At 40.2% G+C, this 14,661-nt stretch overlaps 1 protein-coding gene across 11 annotated transcripts in view; it reads left to right on the top strand.

Moving 5' to 3' along the window:
- CFAP61 (cilia and flagella associated protein 61) overlaps positions 1-14,661 on the top strand; it is a 275,980-nt gene that overhangs the window by 123,495 nt on the left and 137,824 nt on the right. For all 11 annotated transcript variants that reach the window (XM_038571435.1, XM_038571437.1, XM_038571436.1 and 8 more), the window contains 2 exons: positions 3,654-3,860; positions 6,925-7,059. In XM_038571435.1, coding sequence (XP_038427363.1) covers positions 3,654-3,860; positions 6,925-7,059 — 342 coding nt within the window. The remainder of the gene's footprint in view (positions 1-3,653; positions 3,861-6,924; positions 7,060-14,661) is intronic.

The following is a 14,661-nucleotide window of genomic DNA, read 5'->3' as shown; positions in this document are numbered from 1 at the left end:
TTCATTGTACTTTCTAAATATTTATTTTGGTGTGTGAGAAAAATGCTAATTTTTGTATTGTGATCTTATATACAACCACCTTTCGGAAGTCTCTTATTAGCTCTGAGAATTTTCAGTTGATTCTCTTTTCTGGCACGGCATCATTTCTACCATATTCTATTGGCCACAGCAGTTACAGAACATGCTCAGATTCCAGGGATGGAGAAATGGACTCTACCTCTTGATGTGGGTGTCGCAAGGTCTGTCTACCAAATAGTGTGTGGAATGCAGATTACTCTCATGGCCATCTTTGGAAAATAGAATCTGCCACATCTCTTTTTAAAAATATTTATATTTTATTTCTTTTTCCAGTTTTATTGTATGTTTAGAATACTGGTGAATAGTAGTGTTTATAATGGGTACTATTGTGGTTTTCTTGATTTTAGTGGAAATGATTCTATATTTTTCTCCATTTAGTATATAATATTTGCTGCAGTTTCTGGGGGTATATCCTTTATCAAGTTAAGGAAATTCTATTTCTAAAAGTTTGCTAAAAGTTTTTATTCTGAACGAGTGTTGAATTTTATCAAATGTGCTTTTGGTATTTATTGAAATGACCATATGGCTTTATTCCATTAATGCATCCTATACTCTCTTTGTTCTTGGATTTATTACTTTTTTGGCTCAGTACATCTTTGAGTAATTTTTAAAGAAATAGTAGTAGGTGCATACATACATACACAAGAAGTTTTCATTTTGTTCTCACCCTTGAATACTCATTAGGCTGTATGTAGAATTCTTATTCCAACTACTTCTTAAAAGATTATTGACATTTTTACTCTCATGGTCTTCCAGTGTCACTGAAAAAAATGTGATCTGACATAAATAAATTTTGCTTGTTTTCTGTCTTGAGAATTAGTTTGTTTCTTTTCTATCCCTGAAATTCTGAAATTTTACCAAAGAGTAATTTATGCCTCTCCTGAGTCTTGGGAATATCTTTCTTCTATGATTTCATTATTCTTTCCCTTTTAATTTTTTCATTCCCCTCTTCCTAAATTCCTTTTAAGATGGATGTTGGACCTTTGGAATTGCTCCTTCATTGTCTCTTAACTTTCTTCTCCCTTCTTCATCTCTTGTACTTCTTCATTCTAGGAGACTCCCTTGATTTTGTCTTCTGGATCCCTAATTCAATCTTCAGCCATGTCCATTCTATTATACAGGCCTTCTATTGGAATTTTCTTTTTTAAAGATTTTATTTATTTATGAGAGAGAGAGAGAGAGAACACAAGGAGGAGCAGAAGGGGAGGGAAAAAGAAGGAGAAAGAATCTCAAGCAGACTCCATACTTAGCTTGGAGCCCAACATCAGGGCTTGATCTCATGACCCTGAGATCATGACTTGAACAGAAACCAATAGTTGGACTGAGCCACGCACGTGCCCCTCTATCTGAATTTTCATTTCAGGGTTCATATATTTAACTTCCAAGTCTCTTCCTTGTTCTTTTCTTACTCCTTTTTTATAGCAGCTTATTTGTTATGTTATATGCAATATCCTTCTTGGTATCTCTGAGAACACCAAGTAGAATTTTTTTCTAAAAAAGCTCTCTTTTCTTTCCTAACTGACCTCTTTTCCCCCTCAAGTAAGCTGTAGTTTCTCTATTCTGATCTTTTGCATTTGTCAGTTTTCTCGAAAGTCATGAATGAAAGATGATAGTATCAGTATGGTTGGCTGGCATGTGTATCCTTGACAGTTGTGCTTCTTGCTTCTCCATTCCATCCCTCAGTCATTGGAAGGGCTGCCCATCCCTCTGTAGAATTGGGAAGGGGCATCAGTTGTCTGGTTTCCTCTTGAAGCTTTGAATGTAGGTGGTCCTGGCAGGTGGTAAGCAGTGGCCTTTAAGTGGCCCAAGGTAAGAAGGTGTAAGCTAGGGATCCCTGGGTGGCGCAGCGGTTTGGCGCCTGCCTTTGGCCCAGGGCGGGATCCTGGAGACCCGGGATCTAATCCCACGTCAGGCTCCCGGTGCATGGAGCCTGCTTCCCCCTCTGCCTATGTCTCTGCCTCTCTCTCTCTCTCTGTGTGACTATCATAAATGGATAAAAATTTAAAAAAAAAAAAAAAAAAAAAAAGAAGGTGTAAGCTAGTGTTAGAGAACTTTGACATGTTTCCTTCCAAGGTAAGACTAACTTACTTTAAAAAAAAAAAAAAAATTTATTTATTTATTTGAGAGAAAGCATGGATGGGAGAAGGGGCAGAGGGAGGAGAGGGAGAAGCAGGTTCCCCTCTGAGCAGGAGCTTGATGTGGGACTTGATCCCCGGACCCCCAAGATCATGACCTGAGCTAAAGGCAGACGCTTAACTGACTGAGCCACCAGGTTTCCAAAGACTACTTTACTTTTGTTTTCCCCATCATACCATCTCATTATTTAAAAATAATTTTTTTGTTTTTATTTTAAGGGATTTGGGGTGGGAGGAAAATTAGGTGCACATGGCCCATATGCTGTTTTGAGCTAATAACCTCTGTAGGCTCTTTGCTTTTTGTTTTTCAATGGTTTTCATCCTACATTTTTTACTCATTTTATTTTATAATGAAGGATGCCTTCTTGGTAATTAAAGAAAAGTCTTAGAGTGTTAAGGCAATCAATAGGGTCAGTGCAGATGGAAAGGTCAGGCATTGCCTGAATTGCCCTCAGGTACCACCAATGGGCCTGGTTTCTGTGAGCCCGCTTTCCTCTGAGCTATGTGGCAGAGGCTGTAAAGACAAAAGACCATGATGGGCTTGGATGTAAACTTCAGTTTCTTGAATTTTCTAGTACCAGCTTTGCTGATCACAGAGCAAATCAGATTCCTTGCATTCTCTAATTCCTCTTTTTGAAAGTGTGCCTTTAGGACAATTCTACCATGGAAAATAAGAAGAAATATAAGTAGGTGCTTTGCAATGTGTGATAGTTTGATTTTTCCTGCATATCAGGTGTGTTTACTGCTATTCTTTTGAGAGAAAGTCAGAGTCACTCTGGATGGCACCCCCACCCCATGCACTACTGGGCAGTAAAGCAGGACGAACTGACTCAAGTGCCCAGTTATCGTGGATGAGCCTCTGCTTCCCTGCCCCAGTGTGGGGGACAAGGAGTGGTGGGTAGAACTGGCCCCACAGAAGCAGGAATGGAATGCCTGATATTTTCTTTTATAAGTAAACACCAGTTCTTTAAATCACTTTCCACAATGTAACAATAGAATACTTGTGAAACATAAAAAGTTTAAGGAATGCCTATGGACGAGGCCCAGCCTTGTGGTTTTATTGTACGCCAGCCCAGCCACTCGTGCCAGTCAAAGTGTATTACCTGTGAGATGGCACTGCCCACCCTAATGGGTGAATAGAGAATAGTCACCTGGCCACTAGCAGAGACTCCAGGCTCTCGGTGTTTTTAGCAACCATGGCTATAAGGAACAAACTCCAAAGCTGTGTGGTCATCCTTCAGAGCCAAGCCATCAGAACTTTCAGGAAGTGTAAGTTTGGGTTTTAAAAAGTTGAACAATGAAAATGAGGTAGTAAATTGCAGGAGAGAAAAGCACATTTATTACTCTTGTACCTAAGCTAATATTTAAAAGATTTTTATCACAAAATGCTGGCCACTTGTTTAAAACATTCTTAGATGTCCTTACCCTCCTCTTTTTTAGGACATAGAGTACATCCGGTCCCATTACAACATTGAGGATTTCATCTACTTTAGTCACCACCAGCGCGAAGAACATGGGCACCTGTATCATTTTGCTCTGAACCCTATTTTCCGGCACTACACCAAGTTTTTTCTAAAGGAGATCCTCCGTTTAGGCTATAAGTCTTGTCTCTACTACCCTGTTTATCCGCAGCTCAGGGAAGGCAAGGTAAGAGAATGTCGTGATTCATTTTTCCAGCATATCCATACTTGTGACCTCTTTTGTGTTGTGTACTGTATTTTATTGCTTCCTTGCCGAATGGATTTGGATTATAACATGGCTCTGAATTTTAAAGGGCCGTATCAGCCCTTTTATTTATGACACTGTAGTGAAAGTCCAGAAGACTGACTCTCTGAAACATTTACAACCATTATAATTAGTAGAACAATTTGATGGCTTTTTCCTATTGACAAAACAGAGACTGAAAAGTCTGCAAAAATGCCCTAAGGGACATGAAAGTCAAATGATTTCTTATGTGCATTAGTGAAGTGCCAAAATGGTCCTGTTGTGTTCTCCAAACAAAGAACATTTTCATTTGAACTCATAGAACAAATCAGTTCAATCCTATAAGGTTGGTGTGTTGTCACAACTTTGCAAATAAGCACTATAACCACTGCCATGAAAGTGATGGATAAAAAGTAGAGATGTATGAACACGATGTAGCCTTTATGTCATAAATACCTCTATAGCTCTGCCTAAGACTGTTATACTTATGTAGAGTAATCCTTCTGTAGTAAACACTCTAAGGTGTAGTAGCCATGATATATACTTGCACGTACACACAGCAAGCTCTTCATCTGCTTCCTCTTGCTTTCATTTCATTTATTTCATTATTTCATTTCATTTATCTCATTTATTTCTCATTATTATATCTCATTTTTTCATTATTTCATTTATTCTTCTTAGTCTTCAGAACACTTTTCACTAGCTAAACTATATCTTTTACCACAAAAGCAGAAGTGTTCTTCTGTCTTGTTCAAATCTGCGTCCCAGTCCAGTGTCTAGAAGAGTCACATACATGTGTGCATGCACACATCAATGTGTACACACACACACACACACACACAGCGTCTTGATTGTGCCACAGGCAAGGATCTCTTCAAGCTGACTTCTCAAGGTATTATTTCTGGCAAGTCGATCCATGACACTGACAACTGGTCCTCTGCTCCATGTGGACTTCAGAGGTGATGAGATTCAATCACTCGGCCAGCTAGAAGTTGTCCCATCACATCCCATTCATGGCCAAAATCTTTCTCATGCTCTGCCCAGAGTCCAAGATGTTGTCACACTTCTGTCTTACCGTAAATGAACTAAGCAGATCTTAAACATAATCTTATTTACTAAATTTAGAAATGGTCTAAAGTCTATCAGTACATTCCCACAACCAGTAATTTTGCCAATGTTTCTTATTTAACAAAAGCCTTTTGGGGAAGTACAGAGGGAATGAGGAAGAAGAAAAAAACATGGAAAAGATTTTCAGTGAGATGTAGAATATGCTCTACTAACGATTTTTTCCTTTCAAAATGCATGCGATAGCCATGTGAATGTCCTACATTTGAACTTAAGGAGATGGAAAAGTAATGGTTTTGCTGGAAAATCCTGGTCCCGCACATTTTCTTTTTACTTTGCATTTGACCAGTCACCAATGTGGTGACCTTCAGGATGTGATATTAAATTCTTACTTTTTATTCATGACATTGCCTGCATGTATGTGCCCAATTGGTCCAGAAAGTCCTTTTGCATCTGTAGTAAAAAATAGTATCTTTGACATTTCATTGAATGTTCATATACTAACCTCAATCATATAGAGTCTAGAATAAACTATGCACTGTTTCACATAGGATATAGAAACACATTTGGAGATAGATTTTTCCTCTCACTCTGCACTTTCAAGAGATTCACACATACACCTTTAAACCAGTGTGGGAAGTAGAAACAGATAATTTAGGTAAGAATTTCCAAAATCTGCTATAAATAGCAGATTTACTTGACTTGACTATTTACTTTTACTTGACTATAGTAAAAGTGAACATGGGGCTCACATCATGAAGATGATTTTCCTTATCCACTCCTGCTAGGACATTTACTGAGAGATCCTCCAGGCATAAAAGCAGAACTCTAGTTAGGAATTCCTGGGTTCTATTTTTCAGTGTGTAAAGTGAGGGTGTCAAGTTCCATGGTGAAAGATTTTAGAAATCCCTTTTGGAAACTCTTAAAAATGCCTGGGCCCAGGTGTGTGTGTGTGTGTGTGTGTGTGTGTGTGTGTGTGTAGTGGGGTGGTGGGGTTGGGGGGCAGGGAGGTGGTTGGTTTCAAAGAGCAGAAGAATCAACTGTAAACCATCTTATTTATTAAACTACACCTAGTTTTAGTTGAATTTTACTTGCTTCATTTTCCAGTTTGAATTCCATAAATATATCATTACAGACTTTGGTGTTACTTTTAAGGTTTAAATGGTTGAAATACCCTGAGTTAGTTTCACTAGAACCCCCTCAGATTGCATAAATGTGAAAGGAATAAAAATCACCATGTTCAGTTTTCTCTGCCAAGTTTTAAAAATGGGGTAAAATGAATATTTAACACATTCTCCTAAAATATGATTTATTGTAGTCTGTTACGGTAAGCATAAATCCGGCACATAATTTAGCGTTAATATAAATCAAAATAATATGATCCAGTTTCCCTACCCCCACCCCACATTCCGGTTTCATCTTTTTGTTTTAAAGCACTTATTTTATCAACAAAGGTCCAGTCGAAGTAGCTGTGACTTTCACAAACAGGAGGATTTCCACTTCCGTGCTCAGCCTCCCCACAAATGACATTTTTATCTCCATGCTTTCTTAAAGCAGCTTGTGCCAAACACGCAAAGGTTAACAGGACGCAGATAACACAGCTTAATGGGGTCAAATCAAGCTGATTCATGATCACTATGGAGAAGAATATCCTCCTGGGGAAAATACTTGTATTGAAAAATCCCATAAACCAAACCACTTGTTTATCTGTCATTCCCACAGAGATAGTAATGTAATTACTCTCGTAATTATCTTCATTAGTGTCAGGCATTATCTACAATTCATTCCTCTGCTCGAAGAGTATGTTTGTTTATTTGCTGATTTTTCCCCCCTCTCCGATTTGGCCGAGTTCAGACTTTTGTATTTGTAAAGCCGCACACAGGCATCTGTGCTGCGCTGCTCTGACATTCTCTCCCCTAAAACAGAGATTGCTGTCTTTCAGTTCCAGAGCTCCTCTGCCCACTCCCTGACATCCGCCCTTCATTACTTGGTTCCCGTGCGGCCTCGACGACAGATTGTCTATCCTCTGGAAAAGCTTGGCATCCACGCTCCATCAAAGGCGGTCTCCAAGGATCCGGTGGGTAGCCGGGCGGCAGCAGGCAGGGAGGCGCCGTGCCAGCGCGCGGGCGTGGCAGATGGGGTGGCAGCACTCTCTTCTCGGGAGCAGGCTGCTGCTTAATTACAGGGAGCCTGGAGCTCACGCCCTGACGGGGTGCCCTGTGAGGCACCCCTGCTGCCCTTTCCCTTAGGTGGTTATTTCACCGAAACCTGAAACAGGAGTGGCCTCTTGATCCCTGGATGACAGACACCACAGGGACACTTTATGGGCTCAGCTTCATCTCAGCATAAGTGGCTTGGAGTCAAACTCTCTGCATATTTCTGCTTCTTTCTTCTTCCTCAAAGGCAGCTTTCCCCTTTCCACTGATGTTTTGTCCGCCAGGCAAAAGTGGTCATTCACAAGTCAGGCAGACAGAGAAAGTAGAGCTGGCTGTCTTTGACATGTTTGGGTCCTAAGCTGAGTTTCTTTTAACTCCTCTGTGGGGAGTCAGGATGATTAACAGGATTATATTAGCTGCCCTGGTGGTGGCACGGGGCTTAACCTTAAAATGAACCACCCTGTGATGCTTTTACTACTAGAACAGAAGAAACCAAAATAGAACCTGGATTGCACTTTCAATGGAAATATACATGTGTGTGCACACAGGGCCGTGTTCAATGTATTAACTGGAAGAAACATTTTTTTGTCAAGTTGACTGACATATGTAGGCTTATAGTATTTGTATACACTCCTGTTTAAATAAGGCAGAAAAAAATTTCCTCAGTGTGCTGACATTTGTCCATTGTGAGAGAGGGAAGAGGAAAATTGGAAGGTTTAAGCTCTAAAAGGTAGCCAAGGAGTTACTAGATATGGTGCTCAAAGAAACAGCGTGGGCCTTCATAGAGACTGAGAAGAAGCAGTCTGAACTCAGAAGTTCAGAAGTCCTGAACACCAGGACCTTCTCCCTCACCCCAACCCTCAGTGCTGCAGGAAGTATCACCCTACTGCCCCAGGTCCCACTCTGCATATGGCTGCCCTACGTGGGGCCTGGTGACACCTGCTTGCAGTAACCAAGGCTGCTTAAATTCAGATTCATCTTTACATTTGTAAAACAGACAATGCATTTATATTTCTTTCCTGATAAGTTCTAAATTTATATTTGAGTAACTAAAAATCAATAGCAGTCCTTTCCCATCCTCTTTATTGTGGAAAATGTCAAGCATGTACCAACAAAGTAGAGAGAGAACCGGATAAAACAGGGCTTCTCATACTGTCTGTGCTGAAGGACCTTATCTTCTTTTTTATAAATGTACAATCCATCATAGACTAATAGTTTTATAACAGGTGAATTCCTTAAAAACGAGTTTTAAAACAAAGAGAGACAAAATTCAAGTTCAATTATTTTGTTTTTAGACTTAACAGACACAGAATTACTCTGTCCAATTGTTATAAAAGCTGCTGAATGGGGATCCCTGGGTGGCGTAGCGGTTTGGCGCCTGCCTTTGGCCCAGGGCGCGATCCTGGAGACCCGGGATCGAATCCCACATCAGGCTCCCGGTGCATGGAGCCTGCTTCTCCCTCTGCCTGTGTCTCTGCCTCTCTCTCTCTCTCTCTCTCTCTCTCTCTCTCTGTGACTATCATAAATAAATAAAAAAATTAAAAAAAAAAAAAAAGCTGCTGAATGCTTCTTCTCAGTCTCTATGAAGGCCAATGACAATTTGCAGACGGGCACCTGTCTTAGACCACATGTTGAGCAGCACTGAAACTTCCAGATACTTGGCACTGAGCTTCAAAACTTTCCAGTTGTAATTCTTGGCCAATTTTGGATCTTCTGCACCTCCACCCACTTCTCCTCCCTTCTTATCATTTTGAAGCAATTTTCAGATACAAATATTTCATCCAGGATCAGAGGTATGATCTAGGTAGCAGGACCCACAACATTGCAGCTCACGCTCTGTCCATGCTAAAGGTAAGAGTGCCCGAGCCCATCTGGAGGACCTTTGAGATGGCCACCAGATGATCTGTTTTTGTGTACAGATCCTGGGATTTGACTCCTTTGGAATGAAAGCCAAGACTCATAGGTTTGGCACAAAAAGAGTGCCTTGAGGTCAGAGAGGGTGACTTCTTCTATTGCTCAATGAAACATAGCTCATATAGAGTCATGCTGATACCAGGAGAAGGTGCACCCTACACAAGGATGCAGCTTCTATGACAGATCAGGGTAAGGATAAGAGATGCTGCCCTTATGCAGACACTGCTGAGCCTCTTTCAAGGATGGATAGACCATATTACTGGGTGAGGAGAATCCCTCACATGGGTCTGGCACCTTAAGCCAGTCCAAGGAAGGGGAGGAATCTAGAGCTGTCACCTGGTTATGAAGAGCAGTGTTTTCCTGAACACCAGGACCTTCTCCCTCACCCCAACCCCCAGGAGTCTTCAGAGCCTAGAGCTCCAGGTAGGGAGAAAGCCAGAGAAGACATTTTGTTTCATGCAAAACCATCTTATCATTGACTTTCCAGGTTGTGAGTTGAAATCATTACTTACATTTAGTAACCCTTTCTGTGATGACCTTGGTGTGCTGTGTCCCACCCCCCCCCCCAAAAAAAAAAGCCCTGGCTCAATTCAAGGCACAGCAGAAGATGTATTGTTTAAATCACTGGTGCAAGAAGATAGCCACTTACCAGCTGGGTGGGACTGATGCTCGGTACCTGCTGTGTTGTGCTGCATTGTTTATTGTATCAGTGAATTTTGTGTTCAGTAGAAGTGTTTCTTCTGCTGCCATTTATTGTATTCCTCCTTGAGAAGGTTTCAGTAAGGATGTAGATTTAGCAAACAAGATTTAGTAAAAAAAATTTAGAAATCTTAGAAGTCTGATCACAGGACTATCAAGACTATAATCCACATGGGTTGGGCCTGGATATTCAAAAGTTAAATTGCTATATTATTTTAAATTAGTTTTTTCTTTTCAACATTTTAGGTGGATTTAACATTTTAGGCCAATTATCTGAGACAAGGAGAGCCAAATAAAAATTTTTTAGGAGGAATTTCTATACAGTCCTAAGAACATTGTTTTCTTAGCAGAGCAATAGTGTTGCAGCCATTGAACTTTGTGAAATTGAGTGACTGTCATTACTAAATGAACTCCTTTTGTTTTCCCTTTAAGTTTGATATCATCCCTAGCACATGGTGGCTATATGGCTCCCTCACCATGTCCGCACATTTCTCGGGCTGGGCACTTGCCTTTCATACCTTTTATCCTACTTAAGCCATTTCAGAGTGACCATCCATTCCCTTGCTCTCTCCTAGGAAGCCAGTCTTCAAGGGAACAGATCACTCCAGGCATGAGTAATGGGATAGAGAGTGTTTCATCTCAGTGGGTTGCCAATTTGAATCTGGCACAAGCCAGCAGTGATTGAAATTCATCACTGGATGGCAGGGAAATATGCCCCCACCCCACCTCAAGGCTCTGGTGGTTTCTGCCTGGTTTGGATGATAGGTGTCCTTGCCATAGTATCTTCACTACTGTTATTATTAATTGACAGCATGCTTCATGTTGGGAAAACACATAAGTGATTTTCATCACACATTACAGAAGTAATATTTTAAGATTCGTCATAATATCTCCAAAGATTCATCATATCTCCACAGTCAACCAGGGCTGATTCATGGATAAGAGAGAAGGCTTTTTCCTGACCAAGACCATAACCATGACCAAGTCAACCAGGGCCAATTCATGGATAAAAGAGAAGGCTTTTTTCTTCCAAGACAGGCTTCGAGGACTCATTTCTCAGCTTGAATTGGCCATCTTGGCCTCACATTGTGAGAACTATTGTGATGAGAATTTTTATTAGATGAATCAGCATATGGCCCACATGCATGAAAACTGTGATCAGGGAAACACTCAAAATTCAGCTGAATTAATTGAATGTCCATATTAATTAAAGACTGTGAAGCAATTTGAGCCATGTGTACTTTGGAGTGGCTCTGTTTTCTTTCCTTTCCTGCTCCTATATAGGGATTCAAAGATAACTATGACCCCTGCCTTCTGGGAGCTTACAGGCTAGTGTCAGTATTAATGCGGGACTGGTTGGGCCAGTTAAACTAGGGACAGGAGAAGGCCACACTGGCCCATGTATCGAGAGGCAGACTCGGGAGGAGTAGCCACATTGGGGTCTGCACAATCACTTGGTAGGGAATGTGTTCCAAGGCACCGTTTCCTTTCTAAGACCATGATTGCAAATGAGTCTTATTTGTGGTATGAAATACCAGAAAATCTGCTTGGAACTGAAACAGCTCCTACCCTTGCTTCAGTATCATAGATGCTCCCTATCATCCACTCCAGTGTCTTTAGTTCTTCCTCCTGGTTTATAGTGTGAATTAGTTCTTTCTTTTCTTTTCTTTTCTTTTCTTTTCTTTTCTTTTCTTTTCTTTTCCTTTCTTTTCCTTTCTTTTCCTTTCTTTTCCTTTCTTTTCCTTTCTTTTCCTTTCTTTTCCTTTCTTTTCCTTTCTTTTCTTTTCTTTTCTTTTCTTTTCTTTTCTCTTTTCTTTTTTCACAAAATTTTTGGGACCGAAGCAAGCCATCATCTTTCAGATGATACAGGAATCCTACTTTCAGGGCAATCAGTACCTGTTGTTATTTTTTGTGGTGGTTTATTAGCAATGATCTTTTTAAATCTTGACTAATGAATTCTTTGAGGCTTCCATTTTCCTTTTGTCCTTCTACAAAGGAAAATGACGGTTTATTTAACCCCCCCTTCTCCAAACTAAGTGCTGGCCTGCTTTTTCCTGGTATGTGATCTCTCAGGAAGATGTCACTCACTGGCATTCAGTTACTCTTTGAATTGTCCCTTTTCATCTTGGCTGTTCTTCCCCGGTCCAGCTATAATTACCATCTGATGGACTGTTACTGGATACTGTTTCATTTGTACATCTGCTCCCCTAGGAAATTGCATTATTCTCCCAGCACCTGCTAGATTTTCCCCAGCCTAATTGTTCCCCAACCCCTTCTTCAAACTTGGAAACTTTTGCTGTCTGTGGGTTAGACTTCCTTGGTTGTACTTGTGGTCAGGGTGCGTGGGTGTGTTTTAAAATCAGCCTGTTAGCATCTCCTCAGTAGAGGCTGCTAAAAACACATATATGTGTTTTTCAACATCGTATATGTACTGATCATCTTAAGGTGACCATGGTGATAGTATCTTGAAATGAAATTAACGCACTTTAAATCACTTCCCAGGAGTAAAGTGTGCTTTTTTCAAGCCGTTTCTTCAGCTGTTGGTGCTACCTATAGGAGGTGTGTTTGCTATTTATGGTGAACCCTGTACTCTGACATTTTAAAGTAATTCTCATAGATTCCTTCATGAGTTCTTTTTTTCTTTGAACAGTGCAAGTTCCATGGTCATTTCATTCCAATTCTCTGAACATTATCTAGTTTAGTATAATATACAGTATATACATCTACATCAGCCTGACTTGTTCTCATTATTCTCATAATTCTTTCCTCTTAGAAAGGTTACAAAATAATAACAACAGCAACTACTTCTACTGACAGTATTGAACTCTTACTAAAGGCCACCCGTGAATCATCCCATTTCATGCTCACATCAGCACTTGTAAATAGTAACTTCTACTTCCCTCTTCCATGTACCTAAAGAAAACAGGCTTGCGGAGGAGGGTAAATTACTTGTCCAAAGACTAGTTCATTGACAGAGTTTCAGATCCAGGCAATTGGATACCAGAGCACCTGCCTTCAACCATATATATATGGCATATATATACTCTGACCTAAAAAGTAGAAGTGCTGCTACCACAACTCATTGTAGGAAAGCCAAACCACAGAGCTTTTGGGATTTCCCAGATCTTTGGCACCAGCTACCTAATCAAAAGGTGACCCACAGATAATTGGCTTTTCCCTGGAGAGGTTTGGATTTTCCTCCTGGCTAAGTCCTTCATTCTTGAGTCTGATTCCAGGCCGGCCTGACCCCAACTGAGCTCTGTTGGGAAGGAGCAGATGCACAGGGCCAAGTTGGTGTGCCGGGGTCAATTTATAGACACCAGCTGATCAGGCTGTCAGCACTTCTCTCTCCAGCTTATTGTTGCAACACATTTGAAATTATAGTGGCAGCTGTTGGGAAAGGAGGGAAAAAATTAGGATCCCATTCATAGGTTATGTTGTTACAAATTTCTCCATATTCAGTTCCATGCTACATGTGACTTCACAGTGTTCTTAGAAAGTGCTCAAGTGGGGCAGCCCAGGTGGCTCAGCGGTTTAGTGCTGCCTTCAGCCCAGGGCCTGGTCCTGGAGATCCCAGATCAAGTCCCACGTCAGGCTCCCTGCATGGGCCTGCTTCTCCCTCTGCCTGTGTCTCTGCCTCTCTCTCTCTCTGTCTCTCATGAATAAATAAATAAAATCTTAAAAAAATAAATAAAAAGAAAGTGCTCAATTAAGTGAACTCAAATGAGTTCTTCAGGGTGTGATAAGCTAAGAAACTGTGAAAAGTAAAGTTACTTCTTAACAGACTCAGCATCATCAAAAATCAATCCTACATCTTATCCTCATTTTCTAGAATAGATATTGTAGGAAAATCAATATCTCCTTCCCTCCCTCTCTCCCTACCTCTCTTTCTCTTTTTTTTTTCTCTTTCTCTTTAACAGCTTTATTGAGACCTAAGTCATATACCATACAATTCACCAGTTTAAATTGTACAATTGATTGGTTTTTAGTATATTACACAGCTGGGTAACCATCACCATCTAATTTCAGAAGTTTTTTGTCACCCCAGAAAAGTCACTCCCTATCCACTCCTTCCCCTAGGCAACTACTAACTTACTTTCTGTTTCAATGAATTTACCTATTCTGGAAATTTTGTGTAAGTAGAATTATACAATGTGGCATTTTGGGACTGTCTGCATTCACTTAGCATGTTTATAAGGTTCATCCATTTTATTGTGTGTATCCGTACTTGTTTCCTTTTTATTGCTGAATAATACTCTATTATATATATAATATTATTATATTATATATTATTAATATATATACTACATTTTTATATGTAGTATATATAGTATATATATACAATTATATATATTACATTTTATTTATACATTCATCAGTCAGTGGACATTTGAGTTGTTTCCACCATGTTGAAATGAACATTCTTGCACAGGTTTATATGTGGCTATATGTTTTTATTTCTCTTGGGTGTATATTCCTAGGAGTGGAATTGCTGGTAACTTTATGTTCATATGGTAACTCTACGTTCAACATTTTGAGGAACTTTCAAACTGTTTATACAAGTGACAGCACTTTTTTGCACTCTCTCATTCTTGGGTTAGACCCAACATTCCTGCTAATAAGTGGTGAAGTGATGGTCAACTCAAGGCCATGGGTGGACAATGTACCTAATTACTCTTTCAGTCCAGAGGTGGGCCTTTCCCACCACTTCTGGAGAGCATCATGCTTGGTAATGTACACCCATACTAATAACTTTAGTTATTTTGAAAGCAGAAATTTTTCTAAAATCTGATTTCTCCTGATCTTACCTTCCTTGCCTTACCCTCTCTGACTCATCAGTCTCCCGTTAGCCTGCTTGCACATTTAGAAGAGCTCCAGCAGCAGGGGGGAAAAGTGTCCATCCAAACCAC

The sequence above is a fragment of the Canis lupus genome, chromosome 24 (genome assembly GCF_011100685.1).
Source record: "Canis lupus familiaris isolate Mischka breed German Shepherd chromosome 24, alternate assembly UU_Cfam_GSD_1.0, whole genome shotgun sequence".
Lineage (NCBI taxonomy): Eukaryota > Metazoa > Chordata > Mammalia > Carnivora > Canidae > Canis > Canis lupus.
The sequence above is the reverse complement of the archived record's forward strand: the minus strand, read 5'-3'. Positions and strand labels throughout refer to the sequence as shown.